This window comes from Podarcis vaucheri, assembly GCF_965113315.1.
Source record: "Podarcis vaucheri genome assembly, chromosome: 1".
NCBI classification, from domain to species: domain Eukaryota; kingdom Metazoa; phylum Chordata; class Lepidosauria; order Squamata; family Lacertidae; genus Podarcis; species Podarcis vaucheri.
In genome coordinates, this window is record NC_138759.1 from 106,349,030 (window position 1) to 106,362,262 (window position 13,233).

Consider the following 13,233-nt stretch of genomic DNA (forward strand, 5'->3'; position numbering starts at 1 on the left):
CTTCCTAGATATTGTTAATTGCTTTGTTCTGGCATCTTTCCCTTAGGGCTACTCACATCACTGAGCTGCAGTGCATTCTGCTTAGCCTGGACCATGACAGGCGAGTCTACGATGCTGGTGAACTTGAGCGTGTCTGGGTGCTGGCGGTACTTCTTCTCATTCAAAGCATCTCCTGCTTTTCTAACTTTCTCTACATCCATTGAACCAATTGGGATCCACCCGATACCTTTCATCCAGCTGTTAAAGTCTGCCTTGTAAAGATTCTGGGTGGGGAAAAGAATGAAAAGAAAACAATCAATCACATGAACAGGTAACAAAACAAAACAAAACCTCTTTGGACACACTTACATCACTCTGAATCTGCATCATGTTTTTGGACCGTTCCACGGTCATATCGTCAGGCAACAATGTGTAATGGTGCACCAAGTGTTTGTAATTTGTGTTGCTAGCAATGTCCTGGGCTTTCTTGGCAGCGACAACGTTGACCATATCCAGCGGAGTGTTGTATTTGGTTTTGCTCTCCTCGTAAGCTTTCCTGTACTCCCGGTCCGACTGCATCTTGGCAACGTTCACATAATGGACCATCTTGGGGTCGTCTTGGAGACTCTGGAAGCCAACCAATTTACCCTTGCCAAGTTCATAGTCCTTTTTGTACTGGTACTGTCAGGAGACACAAAAAATAATATCAAAAGTGAAGTCGTTTTCCTGGTGAACAGCCCAACACACCCTTTTCTGCCCCAGCCCTTTCTCTTCTTCCTTGGAGTCCGTTCCTTTTATCCCCTTCCTCTCTGCCTCATCTTCCCTTCCCAGTGGGATCCTGAGGGAGGGAAAGGTTGCTTTGATCTGTTCAACTACAAAGGGCTCCTCCCTCACAACAGCCTCCTTCTGTTGTTCCATACATTTCAGCTTTCCCACTGTTTTCCCTGCAATGCACCCTTCCTTTTTGCCCACCCTACACAGAGAGAAAGAGGCTGAGGCCCTCAGGCCACCCATCCCTGCACTTGAATCCAGTAATTGAACCAAGGATTGCTATAAAATCATCATACCACCACCATTATTAATTAGATGATGATGGTGATGATGATGATGATGTTTCGTCCTCATACTCAATGCTTCTTTGAAAAGAGAATACTTACATCACTGGCCGCATGTCTAGCAGCCTTGGCAGCTCTAAAGGGAATAGCATCAATTCTTAGGTCGTATCCCTTCGATTTCAGATCTTCCAACCCCAGTTTGTAGCAGTTCTGGAAGAGAACAGAATGTTTCTCTGAAACTACAGTTGGTTGCTATTCACCTATGCTTTAAAATTTAAGACTTGTGTGCATAACAATGTATTGAGAGGAAACTTACGTCGCTGAGATTGTAGGAATTAACCCTTGCCTGGAGAAACTGGGGAGCATCTGCCGGAAGGTGATATTTATGAATTACATCTTCATTTTTGGCTTTATAAATTACCTAGAACATAAATCAAGGTATATTATATTCAATATATTCATAGTGTAGAATACTATGTTTTATTGTACAGTTTTATGCTTAGAAAGTGAACTTTATAGTTGAATCACAACTAAGGTCCAATGATGTCCATCCATCGGTGGAAGGGATTTGTGGGAATTCACCAAAGGATATACCACTATTCATAGAAAATATCAGAGAAGTTCACAATAGTTATACATGAAATCATACAATAAAAACCATCTATTTTATTTATTTTTTGAATCAGCTAACTATTATGGAAAGATGTATGAACAGTAGTATATAATTTTTAAAAAACAACCCTAAAATAATGATTTATTGTGTTAATTGATCCCTTGATGACTCCAGAATAAAGTTAGCCAACACAGACGCAGACAACATGTGCCAATACTTACATCACTCCTTTGAGCTTGATTGATTTTAGCCTGTACTACAACAGGGTCATCTTCAATTTGTGTAAACTTAATAGTGTCTGGATGCTGACGATATTTTCTCTGTTCAAAAGATTAAAGAAAATAAAACTGCAATTCCTTCACAGGAAATTATATTTTGCTATTCCATTTCTTTCAATTTTTTGTATTACTGAAATGATGCCTTTCAATAATAAGGATGCCCTGACTCAGAAATATTTAAAAATAATCCAGGTCTGAATTTGCTCACAAGAAAAGCTTTCCTGGCATCCCCCCCCCAAACAACCACTTAATTATATGATAAACCAGCAAAATCAAAATAAACCAGCAAAATCAATATCTCCATAACAACATACAAGAAAGTCCTCTTAACGGGATCTAGTCTTTGCAATGGACAAATCTTTGACCAATATATTGTGTACATTCAGTTTCCATTCCAAAATACTCAGGCTGGCAAATGCCAGTGGATTTACCCATATGCTCTGAAACCTACATATTGATACTGAGTTATTACGTTCTTGATTGTGCATTCTAAACCCACAATGTAGCTAAACCAAATTTCTTAAATATGTAGGCTTCAGGATAGAAAGAAACGAAATCTGTTCTGGAAGTCCATTCAACTTCCAAAACATTCGAAAACCAATTCACGGCTTCTGATTGGCTGCAGGAAGCTCCTGCAGCCAATCGGAAGCCCTGTCAGATGTTCAGGTTCCAAAATAATGTTCACAAACCAGAACATTAACTCTGGGTTTGCAGCATTCAGGAGCCAAAACGTCCGAGTTCCATGGCATTCAGGATCCAAGGTACGACTGTAGTAGGAAGGATCATAGCATAGTAATAGAGATTGTGCTTTGCACACAAATGGTCCCTGACTCAATCCCTGGAGAACCTTGGCTAGATCAGTCAGTGGTATGATTAGGCAAAGGGCATCTTCTTGTGTTCCAAATACAAGAACAAATCTAGCCTGCCCTTCCAAACTAGCTTTCGAAACAGGTTACACATGTGCAGCCCGTTTTTCAATAAGGCTAGGGAACAGAGTATACAGCATCAGTTTGTACATGTGATTCCTTGGTCAGATAGGGACATGTGTTAGGAAGCCTGTCTCCATGCAGCACAGTCCCTAAGCTGGCCTAGGTCAGGGTCAATAAGGTTGATTCTACTTAGGGTCTACGTACCTCACTGATAATATCGGAAGCTCTCTTGGCTTTTTCAGCATCTAGGGACCCAAGTGGTATCCAGCCACAGCCTTTCATATCACTGTTGTAGTCAGCTCTGTATTCATTCTGGGGAAGACCATAAAAACGACAAAATGCAATTAACTCAATTTACACAAAGGAAACCCTCTACAAATCCAGTGTGTAGAATTTAAGAACGTACATCGCCAGCCGGGAACCCTCTATATTTTGGGGAAACTCCAACTCCCATCATCCCTAGCCAGCATGACTGTAAAGTAAATGCTCTCAGAAGCTGATGCTTCAACTCCCAGATCCCTAGACTATTCACCGCAATCAATGGACAATGAAGCACAGGAATGACATGAAAGTGAACCCACATATTCCTTTGCTTTGCAGGTAAACCACAGAAAAAGCTATACTTCTAAGCATAAGAAAATGTTTGCTTTTCAAATCCACAGAGGCTTTCCCTTTAAACGCCTCTTATTCTACTCAACCTTCCTCAGAAAGTTAATCAAAAAGGTAAGGAGCTATCTGCTATTCCCTACTAATTAGTCTTCATTCAACCTTTGGGTCTGTTAAGCTACCAGACCCTTTTCATTCTTGGCATCGTGGTGAACGTCTTAGAATTAGATTTTTAAGGTAATTAAATATGGGAAGTACACAGGCTGATGTTTCCACTTTATCCCAGCCCTAGCATGGTTTCTGTGGCTTGCTGTTGTTGAGTCCAGGAAAAGCCTAGGGAAAACATCACATCTCTTTGAGTTTGTATGAAACCCTCCTTAGCTGAGCAATGCTAGACAAGCACAACTACTTACCTCACTCTGTATTGCATTGGCTTTCTTGGCAAGTTCCACAGGAATACTGTCGGGGGGATAGCAGTAATTATGGATGAGACGCTTGTAGTCTGTGTTGCTGACAATTGCCTGTGCTTTCTTTGCTTGTAGTACTGCGATCATGTCCAACGGCGCTGTGTACTTGGTCTTTGACTCTTCGTAACCTTTTCTGTATTCACGCTATAAAAGAATTAACATGTACCTTTAAGAGTTAGAACTTCCAAAAAAACCCAAAACAACCCTAATACTTTGTAAAATGCAGGCTACTTGCATGGCTATGGTGAGACATGCCTTAATTATATCACGAATGGGCTGCTGCAATACAGTAAAAATGCACTAAACATTTACATCAATAGGATCCAGATCATATTATTATTAGCTAATAGGATCAGTATTAGCAGAACTTTAACCTCTAAAAAGCATCAAACCAGAACAATAGGCATTCTACACTGGATTACCCATCAGTCTCTTACAGTTTGGTAGTTTTCACTACATGTCAGACATATTCTGATTTCACTGGTTAACGTCTTCCCTTAAGCATTAAGATGGATGATCTGAATAGCCATCAAATAGGTACTAACGTTCTCATCTCCGCTTAATATCTCTAGGCCCTTTTTGGATTGAGTCATAATTGCCCAGCACAATCCTAAGCATGTTTATGTGAAAGTGAATCCCACTGTATTCAAAAAGGCTCCTTTTCTCAACTAAGTCCATAGCCTTCTGGTGAAAGGAATTTTGTGGTATCAATGGCTCATCATGAAGGGAAACATTTTCATGTTAATTTCACTTAAAGGTTGAACCCGAATATCTTTCAGAATTGAGCTTTCCTGGCACTCATTAGCAAGACTAAGTCTGTATTGGATATAAATCACAGGTTATTATTTTTACACGTATTTAGAATTATTATTCTTTGCCATTTATCCCTGCTTCTTGTTTTGTGGAATGGAAAGAGCTAAAAGTCTCTAAATAATTTGACATTTGCAAATAATTTGGCACACAGCTGACATCTTACCAGTGCTAACTACAATGTGCACAGAATGGGTACTTACATCGCTCTGCTGTTTGGCCACTTTCTGAGAATGTAGCATTTTAGGATCATCCTCAATGCTCAGAGCTCCAACCATCTTCCCTCTGCTCTGTTCATAAGCTTTCTTATATTCCACCTACATGGGGACAAGACATTAATGGTCTTCTACATTCTGTAGCCACTGCATAGAAATACAAATAATTTTAAAAAAATAAAAATCTTCATTTTATGCAACACTTACATCACTTGCAATTTTTCGATTGGCTTTGGCAGCAAGAATAGGAATGGCATCAAACTTGATCTCAAATTTCTTATCTTTTGATGTGTCCCAGTCATACTTATAGCAAGTCTGACACAGAAGAATAAACAAATAACATGAAGAAGGTATGACATCATATCAGGACTATAATGACATTAAATCTATCCATTGATTGTAGAGAATATATACAGTCGTACCTTGGAAGTCGAACAGAATCCGCTCCAGAGGTCCATTCGACTTCCAAAACGTTAGAAAACCAAAGCGCGGCTTCTGATTGGCTGCAGGAAGCTTCTACAGCCAATTGGAAGCCCCATCGGACATTCGGCTTCCAAAAGAACGTTTGAAAATAGGAACACTCACGTTTTTCAATCATTCGGGAGCCAGAACGTTTGACTCCCAAGGCGTTCGGGAGCCAAGGTAGGACTGTAGTTATATGATCAAGATATTTTTGAATGACTAAAAAATTTGAAGATAGTTTTCAACTGATGAAATCCACTCTCTTAAACCCTCTTTCTTCCTGGGGTTTTATTAAGTTTCAGCTTAAGTCCAGCCGCGATCCATGAAATATTTTTCTGCCATGTGCCCACGTTTTAATAGTGTTGTTTATAATCAAGTCTCCATTACAGTTTGCAACACAAGTTATGCCTTTCCCAGCAGTGAAGCCGTCACAAATTGTTGTTTTTAAAGGAATTACATAGCTGTAATATATTTCCTGTTAATGGTTCACAATAATAATCTCTGTTTGGAGAAATAATATACATCAGCTGTACTAATAAAATCTGATCTTTTCCAATCACATTCCTTGACGCTGTGTTTCTGTTGTACAGAAGACATCTTGGAGCTGGTAGATAAAATAATTTGGGGTCCAGCAAACTAGTCAAAGGATGCTCTCAGGTGCACAAACATTGTTAGTTGCTTTATTTACAAAAGATGAGCCAAAATCTGGCTTTGAGGCAACTCTTTACTTAATTATGGCATTGTAAGCACTCTTCTCATCAAACTTGCAGGCCTGAACTTTAAAAACCCCCCAAGGAAAGTGCTTTCTTGTTATACTGCTCCCCCCTGCTTTTTGGCCATTTCAGTACAGTGGTGCCTCGCAAGACGAAATTAATCCGTTCCGCGAGTCTCTTCGTCTTGCGGTTTTTTCGTCTTGCGAAGCACGGCTATTAGCGGCTTAGCGGCTATTAGCGGCTTAGCGGCTATTAGCGGCTTAGCGGCTATTAACGGCTTAGCGGCTATTAACGGCTTAGCGGCTTTAAGAAAAAGGAAACAAACTCACAAGAACTCGCAAGACATTTCATCTTGCGAAGCAAGCCCATAGGGAAATTTGTCTTGCGGAATGACTCAAAAAACGGAAAACTCTTTCGTCTAGCGAGTTTTTCGTCTTGCGAGGCATTCGTCTTGCGGGGCACCACTGTACTATCCTATCAGGTCTACCAGAAGATCTGAATTAATCCTTTTGACTCCATTAAGTGGCTGCACCCACCTATTTAACAAGTGAAGGCTCATACTCACATCACTGATGTTATATGCATTGACTCTGGACTGGAGGAACAAGGGAGCGTCCGGAGGCATGGAACATTTGAATTTCTCACTCTCATGTTTGGCTTTGTAGTTCAGCTGAAATGTAGGATGAACAAATAATATTCTGAGTCAGTGTTGTCACAAGATGAAGCTAGGTCCCGTGAAACATAAAACAAGGCAGGAGTTTTATGTTCTGAGTTGTCAGGTAACTTACATCGCTCAGCTGCTTGGAATTAATCTGTGCTTGTACCATCACGAGTGAATCTGGCACTTGTGTAAATTTGAGCTTATCGGGATGTTTTTTGTAGGCATACTAGGAAGACACGAAAGCAAAAATAAAACAAAATGGCAGTTGATTTCCAGTAGCCATTGGCATTATGGTGATATATATATATATATATATATATATATATATATATATATATATATCAGTAACATCATAAATAGAGTTTTATAAGCCAATTCAGATATCACACCTCCATTCATTCATTCAGCAAAAGTATAACTGGGGGCAACACTGCCATTCACAAAACTTAAAGTTCTCTGACTGTCAAAAATATAAAGCATCCAAGAGCTCTCATATGTCCTCCAGCCAGGGAAGTGTGAAATATTCTGGTAGATTTTACCTGGGAATCACAAGCATAATTAACTCTGCCACAGTACACAGACAGTGATGGAGGCCATCACTTGCACAGCTATGGCTATAAAAGGTGAACAGCATTGGTAGGTATGGTTTTCCCTGGGAAAGCATACATGCGGCAAAGCACATTTTGGCCACAAGATGTCACAAGAAACCTGTAAAATGCATAGGTTGAGGAGAAACAATACTTGACCCATATAAGAGTGAAAGAAGACCCAGCAGTTTTATTTTAATGAAAAGCAGCCCCAGGAAGCTACAGTTCTGAACAGAAGAGCAGTGGGGGGGGGGGGTTAGGAGAGAGAAGCAGATTATGGCAGGCCTGTTTCCCCCCAAAAATATTCTCTACTCACACTACTTCTACCTCAAAGGTCCAGCCTCCTAGAAGGTTGCTTTTCATTAAAAGAAAAGCATCAAGTCTCTAATTTGTGAGAACAAACTGAAAGCAAACACTGACATAATAGCTGATAAAATGCATATGTCAGGAGAGGGGACTGAAAAGTTTTTATTGCTGGTTCATTTTTATTAATTAGCAGAAAGCTGAGGTGCACAATTTGTCAAGTCTGTACCAACACTGGTGTGTATACACCTGCTAATTTTTGTCTCTCTTTTTACTCCTTGAGTCCTCATCTCTCACTTAAGCCAGCATTGGCAGGTACTTCTCTGCAGGACATGAATGCTGCTTGGTGGGTGGAGAGACAGATTTCCTTGTCTGGTGTGTGACTGCATGTTAGAGAGTGTGGAGTTGGGGGTCAAATGTGCCCCCGTTGTGTGTGTTGTGTGTGTGTCCATAGAAGCTCCCACCCTCAAAACTTCAAGTAAATAGAATTCTAGTACGTAGTTTTTTCTTGCTCCTTCCATTAATTTCGTGGAAATCTTGACTGTATAATGTGAAGTCACTCAGGATATAAGTAAGACCTTGCTTGATCCACAACTTACGTCTTTGCACTGGTCTAACTTCTTCATGGCTTCATATTCTTGAGTTATGGTCTGAGGGAAGTAGCCCTTTCCCTTGTCCTCTTCATAGTCAGCTTTGTAGTTTTTCTAGGAAAAGCCACAAGGGGTCAATAACCACCACGAACTCTATCTGAACAGGTTAAGGAAGTGGAATCCATACTTACATCGCTCTTCATGGCCGCAACCTTCATGCAGTGTGATTGGTACGGGTCGTCAAAGGTGCCTATGTAGCGGCCCAAGATATTCTGCTGATATCCCTCTTTATATTTAACCTGGAGGAAAAGTGCCACATATTACAATAGGCATAATGGAGTTTAGCAAAGTCTTCTTTAGGCTATAAATCTAAGTGCAATTGCAACCACACTTACATCGCTGAAGCCTTTCAGCACATTGTCAAGTTGATACTTCGGGGTATCGCAGTAGTTGATACTTGTTCCCTTAGCTTTTTCATATGCTTCCTTATATAGTCTCTGCCGGGAGTGAAATATAAAAGTCATCATGTAGCAATAAAAGTTGACTGTGCAGGTCATTACAGTTTGTTTTTGTTTTTTTACACATCGACTGAACCTGAATGAAGAGCATTGTGAAAAGAGAGCAAAGGGGTGCAGAAAAGAGGGTGTAAGAAATCTGTGTTTTAGTGTGGCAGCAAGCTACATTTTGGAACTCCCCGCCGATTAACATCAGGCAGACACCTCTGCTGTACTCTTTTGCTGTCAAAAACTTTTTTTGTTTTGGCAAGTCCATCCAGACAGATAGACATGTTGGCACGTTTTAATCTTTTCTCTTTAGCCACTGTTGATTTTAATCACCTTTTCAAAAATGTTAAAACCGGACCTTAACATCTTTAATTAACCATTTTAAACCATTTTATTTTACTAAACTGCTTTGAGGGTGTTGTTGTTTAACAACAAAGCAGTACATCAATTTTGTTAAATAAAAAAATAAATACATAAAAATAAACATACCTCTAGAGCTACCTTGGCATACTCTCTCTTTATATACAGTCATACCTTGGTTCTGCATCACCTTGCAACTCAAACGTTTTGGCTCCCGAAGTGAGTGCTCTGGTTTGTGAACGTTCTTTGGAACTGAATGTCCGACGCAGCTTCCGCGGCTTCCAGTTAAGTGCAGGAAGCTCCTGCAGCCAATCGGAAGCCGTGCCTTGGTTTTCGAACATTTTCAGAAGTCGAACAGACTTCCGGAACGGATTCCGTTCGAGAACCAAGGTACGACTGTATATATAAACGTTGGTGTAACAGGCGGTGCACTATCTATTTGGTCCTAGGATGGAGTTGAGAGGATCCAGATAGCTATGGGGTGGCCCTTTTGGCTATATACTGGAGCTTTTGCACATATACTAGCAAGGCTTTTCAGGGCTCCACCCTTCTGCTCCTCAAAAACCACAAATAGTCACTTCAAGAGCTGAGGTAGCCTGGGTTGCAGCATGACTAGGATCTAGTCTAGAAAAGGAAAAATGGGGAAGTCCATGAAGGGAAGCATGCTTGGGCACATGTGATTGGCTATTTGGATCCTGGGCAGACTTTCTTAACTTAATACAGGAGGCTACATTCCAGCCATGTGAGAGTCAGAGGTGGTTTCTATAAACATCCATTCCTCGCACCCTGGGCACATGAACACGCACACTTATATCTTCATTATCCATCCAGACCATTATCACAATTCACAGGCACATAGCAGCTAGGCAAAAGCAATGAAGAAGTATGCAGAACAGGGCTGGCAAAGGGGGTGGCCTGGGGGCGTCCCGCTAGATGGAATGTTTTATACTTGCTGATTCATACAGAACTGACAACGGTTCATCAATGCTTGACAGAAACAGCTTTTGAAAGACCTGTAGGACTCTTCTAATATGCATTATTAATTATTATTAATAATAACATTTACATCAGTATTGGACGTGATTTACACATTATGATTTTTGCAAATATTTCAGAATAGTTTTATTGCAGGGAGTCAGAAGTACTTAAATAAATGGATGAAGAATTTGGTACCCTGCAGGTATCCTCCTATCAGTGCTAACCGGTGTAGTGTGTACGGAATGGGTACTTACATCGCTTTGCAGTTTGGCTACTTTTTGAGAATGTAGCATCTTGGGATCATCCTCAATGCTCAGAGCTCCAACCATCTTCCCTCTGCTCTGTTCATAAGCTTTCTTATATTCCACCTACATGGGGATAAGACATTGATGGTCTTCAACATTCTGCACTGCAAGCTGATCCAAAACATTCTGCACTGCAAGCTGATCCAAACTGCATTTCTCTGCAACACTTACATCGCTGGCAATTTTTCGATTGGCTTTGGCAGCAAGAATCGGAATGGCATCAAACTTGATCTCGAATTTCTTATCTTTCGATGTCTCCCAGTCGTACTTATAGCAAGTCTGACACAGAAGCAGAAGAAACAACATGAGGAAGGTGGGGCATAATATCAGGGTGATTTAATGCAAAAATTGATCCATTTATTATGGTGTTCTTGTCGTTGTTGTTGTTGTTATTAATTAGATTAATATACAGGCCTTCATCATAAGATCTCATGGTGGCTCACAGAGTAAAATAAAATAAAATAATGTAGTATAAACACCAACAACTGGGAATTGTTGGCCTGCAAGTGCTCCAATTGGACAACAGCCTTCACCGAAGGCGTCATGGACTTTGAAGAAGCACGAACTCAGGACAAAAGGGAGAAACGTGCTAAGAGGAAGGCACGCTTGGCAAATCCTCACCATGATCAACTCCCACCCGGAAACCTATGTCCCCACTGTGGAAGGATGTGAAGATCCAGAATTGGCCTCCACAGTCACTTATGGACACACTGTAAAGACCACATTCATGGAAGGCAATCTTACTCAGCTATGAGTGACTGCCAAAGAAGAAGCAGAAAATATTGCAGAGGGTATATAACGCTCTAATTGTATAAGACTTTTTTTTAAAAAATATATATAATCGCTAGAGAGTAGATTGCTTCATTATACAAGCCTTCCCCTACAAAAGCAGCTGATAACATTCATAAGCAACTAATGAACATAAAAGTCTACTATCCCCAGGGCTCACAAATCACCAGCATTGAATAACAAAGCTCAGTCCTAGAAAGAACATGTCATGTTCTAATGTACTTACATCACTGATGTTATATGCATTGACTCTGGACTGGAGGAACAAGGGGGCATCTGGAGGCATGGAACATTTGAATTTCTCACTCTCGTGTTTGGCTTTGTAGTTCAGCTGAAATGCAGATGAACAAATAATGACACTGAGGGCTTCAGCTGAAATGCTAGCACAATGAAACTGAGTAAGTGGTAAGAACATTTGCCCTCTCTAATACACACCATTTGTGTGACAATTGTTCAACCATTTCTATCATGCACACAAGATAAGGGACAAGGACTCAGGTCAAGGGCATAAACCTTTCAAGGAATCCGGAATCCGCACATCTCTGTTAACAGAGTAGGCCAGTGAGTATTCCTGCTTCTGCATAAAGCTATCGAGTCATCTTACAGAGCAAGTATTATGCCCATTTCTGAATTGTTGATCTGTTTTGTTCTGGGTCACTTCCAGTATTGTCGTGAGGTGAAGCCACAACATCGCCACCGGAAGCTTGCTTGCCAGACACAGTCTAGTGAAACCTAAGAGTTTGTTGCTTGAGTTGGAGTTTGTTTGAGTTGCCAGGTAACTTACATCACTCAGCTGCTTGGAATTGATCTGCGCTTGTGTCTGAACAGGAGAATCTGTCACTTGTGTAAATTTGAGCTTATCAGGATGCTTTTTGTAAGTATGCTAGAGGGAAGAAAAAGACAATGACATTTAATTTCCAGTAGGTACCAGCAATAACAGAATTATGTAGCAGTAAATCGCTTTGAGGTTGTTGTTGCTTTTACAAATCAAGCAGTACATAAATTTTATGAAATAAATAAAATGTAAATAAATAAATAAATAGACTTCTAATTCAATTCAGATACAGCAGTATTCATTTATTCATCAAAAATACTACTGGCCAACCAAGATTGCAAGACTGTCTTTTGCAGATCTGAAAGAACTCAAGACTACAAAAGTTATAAAGTTCCAATGGGCTTCAGATGTCCAGCTCATGAAATATGAAACAGATTTTAGTATATTTACTGTTCAACATCATCTTGTGGGATTTCACAGACAACAGAATCACAGATGATGGTACAACCCTGGCACAAAACCATATATACTTGCCAAGCACCATACATACATATGGCTGGGCTGGCTGTATTATAAATCAGAGGCATAGACCATTATTTGCCCTGCTGTGGCTAAAGAGAGTACACAATGCTAGTGTGCATAGTTTTACTTGAGAAGTTATGTGTGAGAAAGCTAAGCATATTCTGGCCAGTAGATGTCACAAGAAACCTGTAAAAAGCATATGAAGATGTCACCTTTCAAAATTACGAGACCTGAGGGTTAGCTACAATTCACATGCAAATGACTGCAGAAAGCCACGCCATTTTTATTTTAATGAAGTAAATCCCCAAGAGGCTGAAATTCTCAGCAGAGAAGTAGCTGAAGCTTTTCTCCGTTGGACATTTTCCAGCTCAAAATCATTCTCTCACATTCTCTCCCCCCCCTAATAATAACCTGCCTTCTATGACTGCTTTTCAGTCAAAGAGAAGTATTACAGCTCCATTACATGCCTTCATGAGTAATGTATAATTTGCACCTGACTCAAAACAGACCTTTTATTAGCAGGATGAATATTTCAAAAGAGGGAAGAGCACTTATCTTCAGTTCTATGAATTATTAAAGTCCATGATTGATGCAATTAATTAGTACTTAGCCTAAGCCTGATCTTTGGCTTGTGTATATATGTTAACATAGATGTGTATTTGTTAATTCATCTGTGTTTTAAATTGTGATTTACACATTTGAAATGTTGCATGCTTCTGGAAAATCTGTAAGA

At 40.2% G+C, this 13,233-nt stretch overlaps 1 protein-coding gene across 50 annotated transcripts in view; it reads right to left on the reverse strand.

Annotated features, from left to right (window-relative positions):
- The window catches only part of NEB (nebulin), a 153,493-nt gene that overhangs the window by 116,830 nt on the left and 23,430 nt on the right, over positions 1–13,233 (reverse strand). For 45 of the 50 annotated variants that reach the window (XM_082196544.1, XM_082196516.1, XM_082196536.1 and 42 more), the window contains 18 exons: positions 11,988–12,086; positions 11,430–11,534; positions 10,586–10,693; positions 10,364–10,477; positions 8,664–8,765; positions 8,460–8,567; positions 8,278–8,382; positions 6,916–7,014; positions 6,693–6,797; positions 5,160–5,267; positions 4,941–5,054; positions 3,874–4,071; positions 3,059–3,166; positions 1,869–1,967; positions 1,351–1,455; positions 1,137–1,244; positions 349–660; positions 57–263 (listed from right to left, as the gene is read on the reverse strand). In XM_082196544.1, coding sequence (XP_082052670.1) covers positions 57–263; positions 349–660; positions 1,137–1,244; positions 1,351–1,455; positions 1,869–1,967; positions 3,059–3,166; positions 3,874–4,071; positions 4,941–5,054; positions 5,160–5,267; positions 6,693–6,797; positions 6,916–7,014; positions 8,278–8,382; positions 8,460–8,567; positions 8,664–8,765; positions 10,364–10,477; positions 10,586–10,693; positions 11,430–11,534; positions 11,988–12,086 — 2,304 coding nt within the window. The remainder of the gene's footprint in view (positions 1–56; positions 264–348; positions 661–1,136; positions 1,245–1,350; positions 1,456–1,868; positions 1,968–3,058; positions 3,167–3,873; positions 4,072–4,940; positions 5,055–5,159; positions 5,268–6,692; positions 6,798–6,915; positions 7,015–8,277; positions 8,383–8,459; positions 8,568–8,663; positions 8,766–10,363; positions 10,478–10,585; positions 10,694–11,429; positions 11,535–11,987; positions 12,087–13,233) is intronic. The other 5 variants (XM_082196557.1, XM_082196559.1, XM_082196546.1 and 2 more) reach the window with 3 other exon arrangements.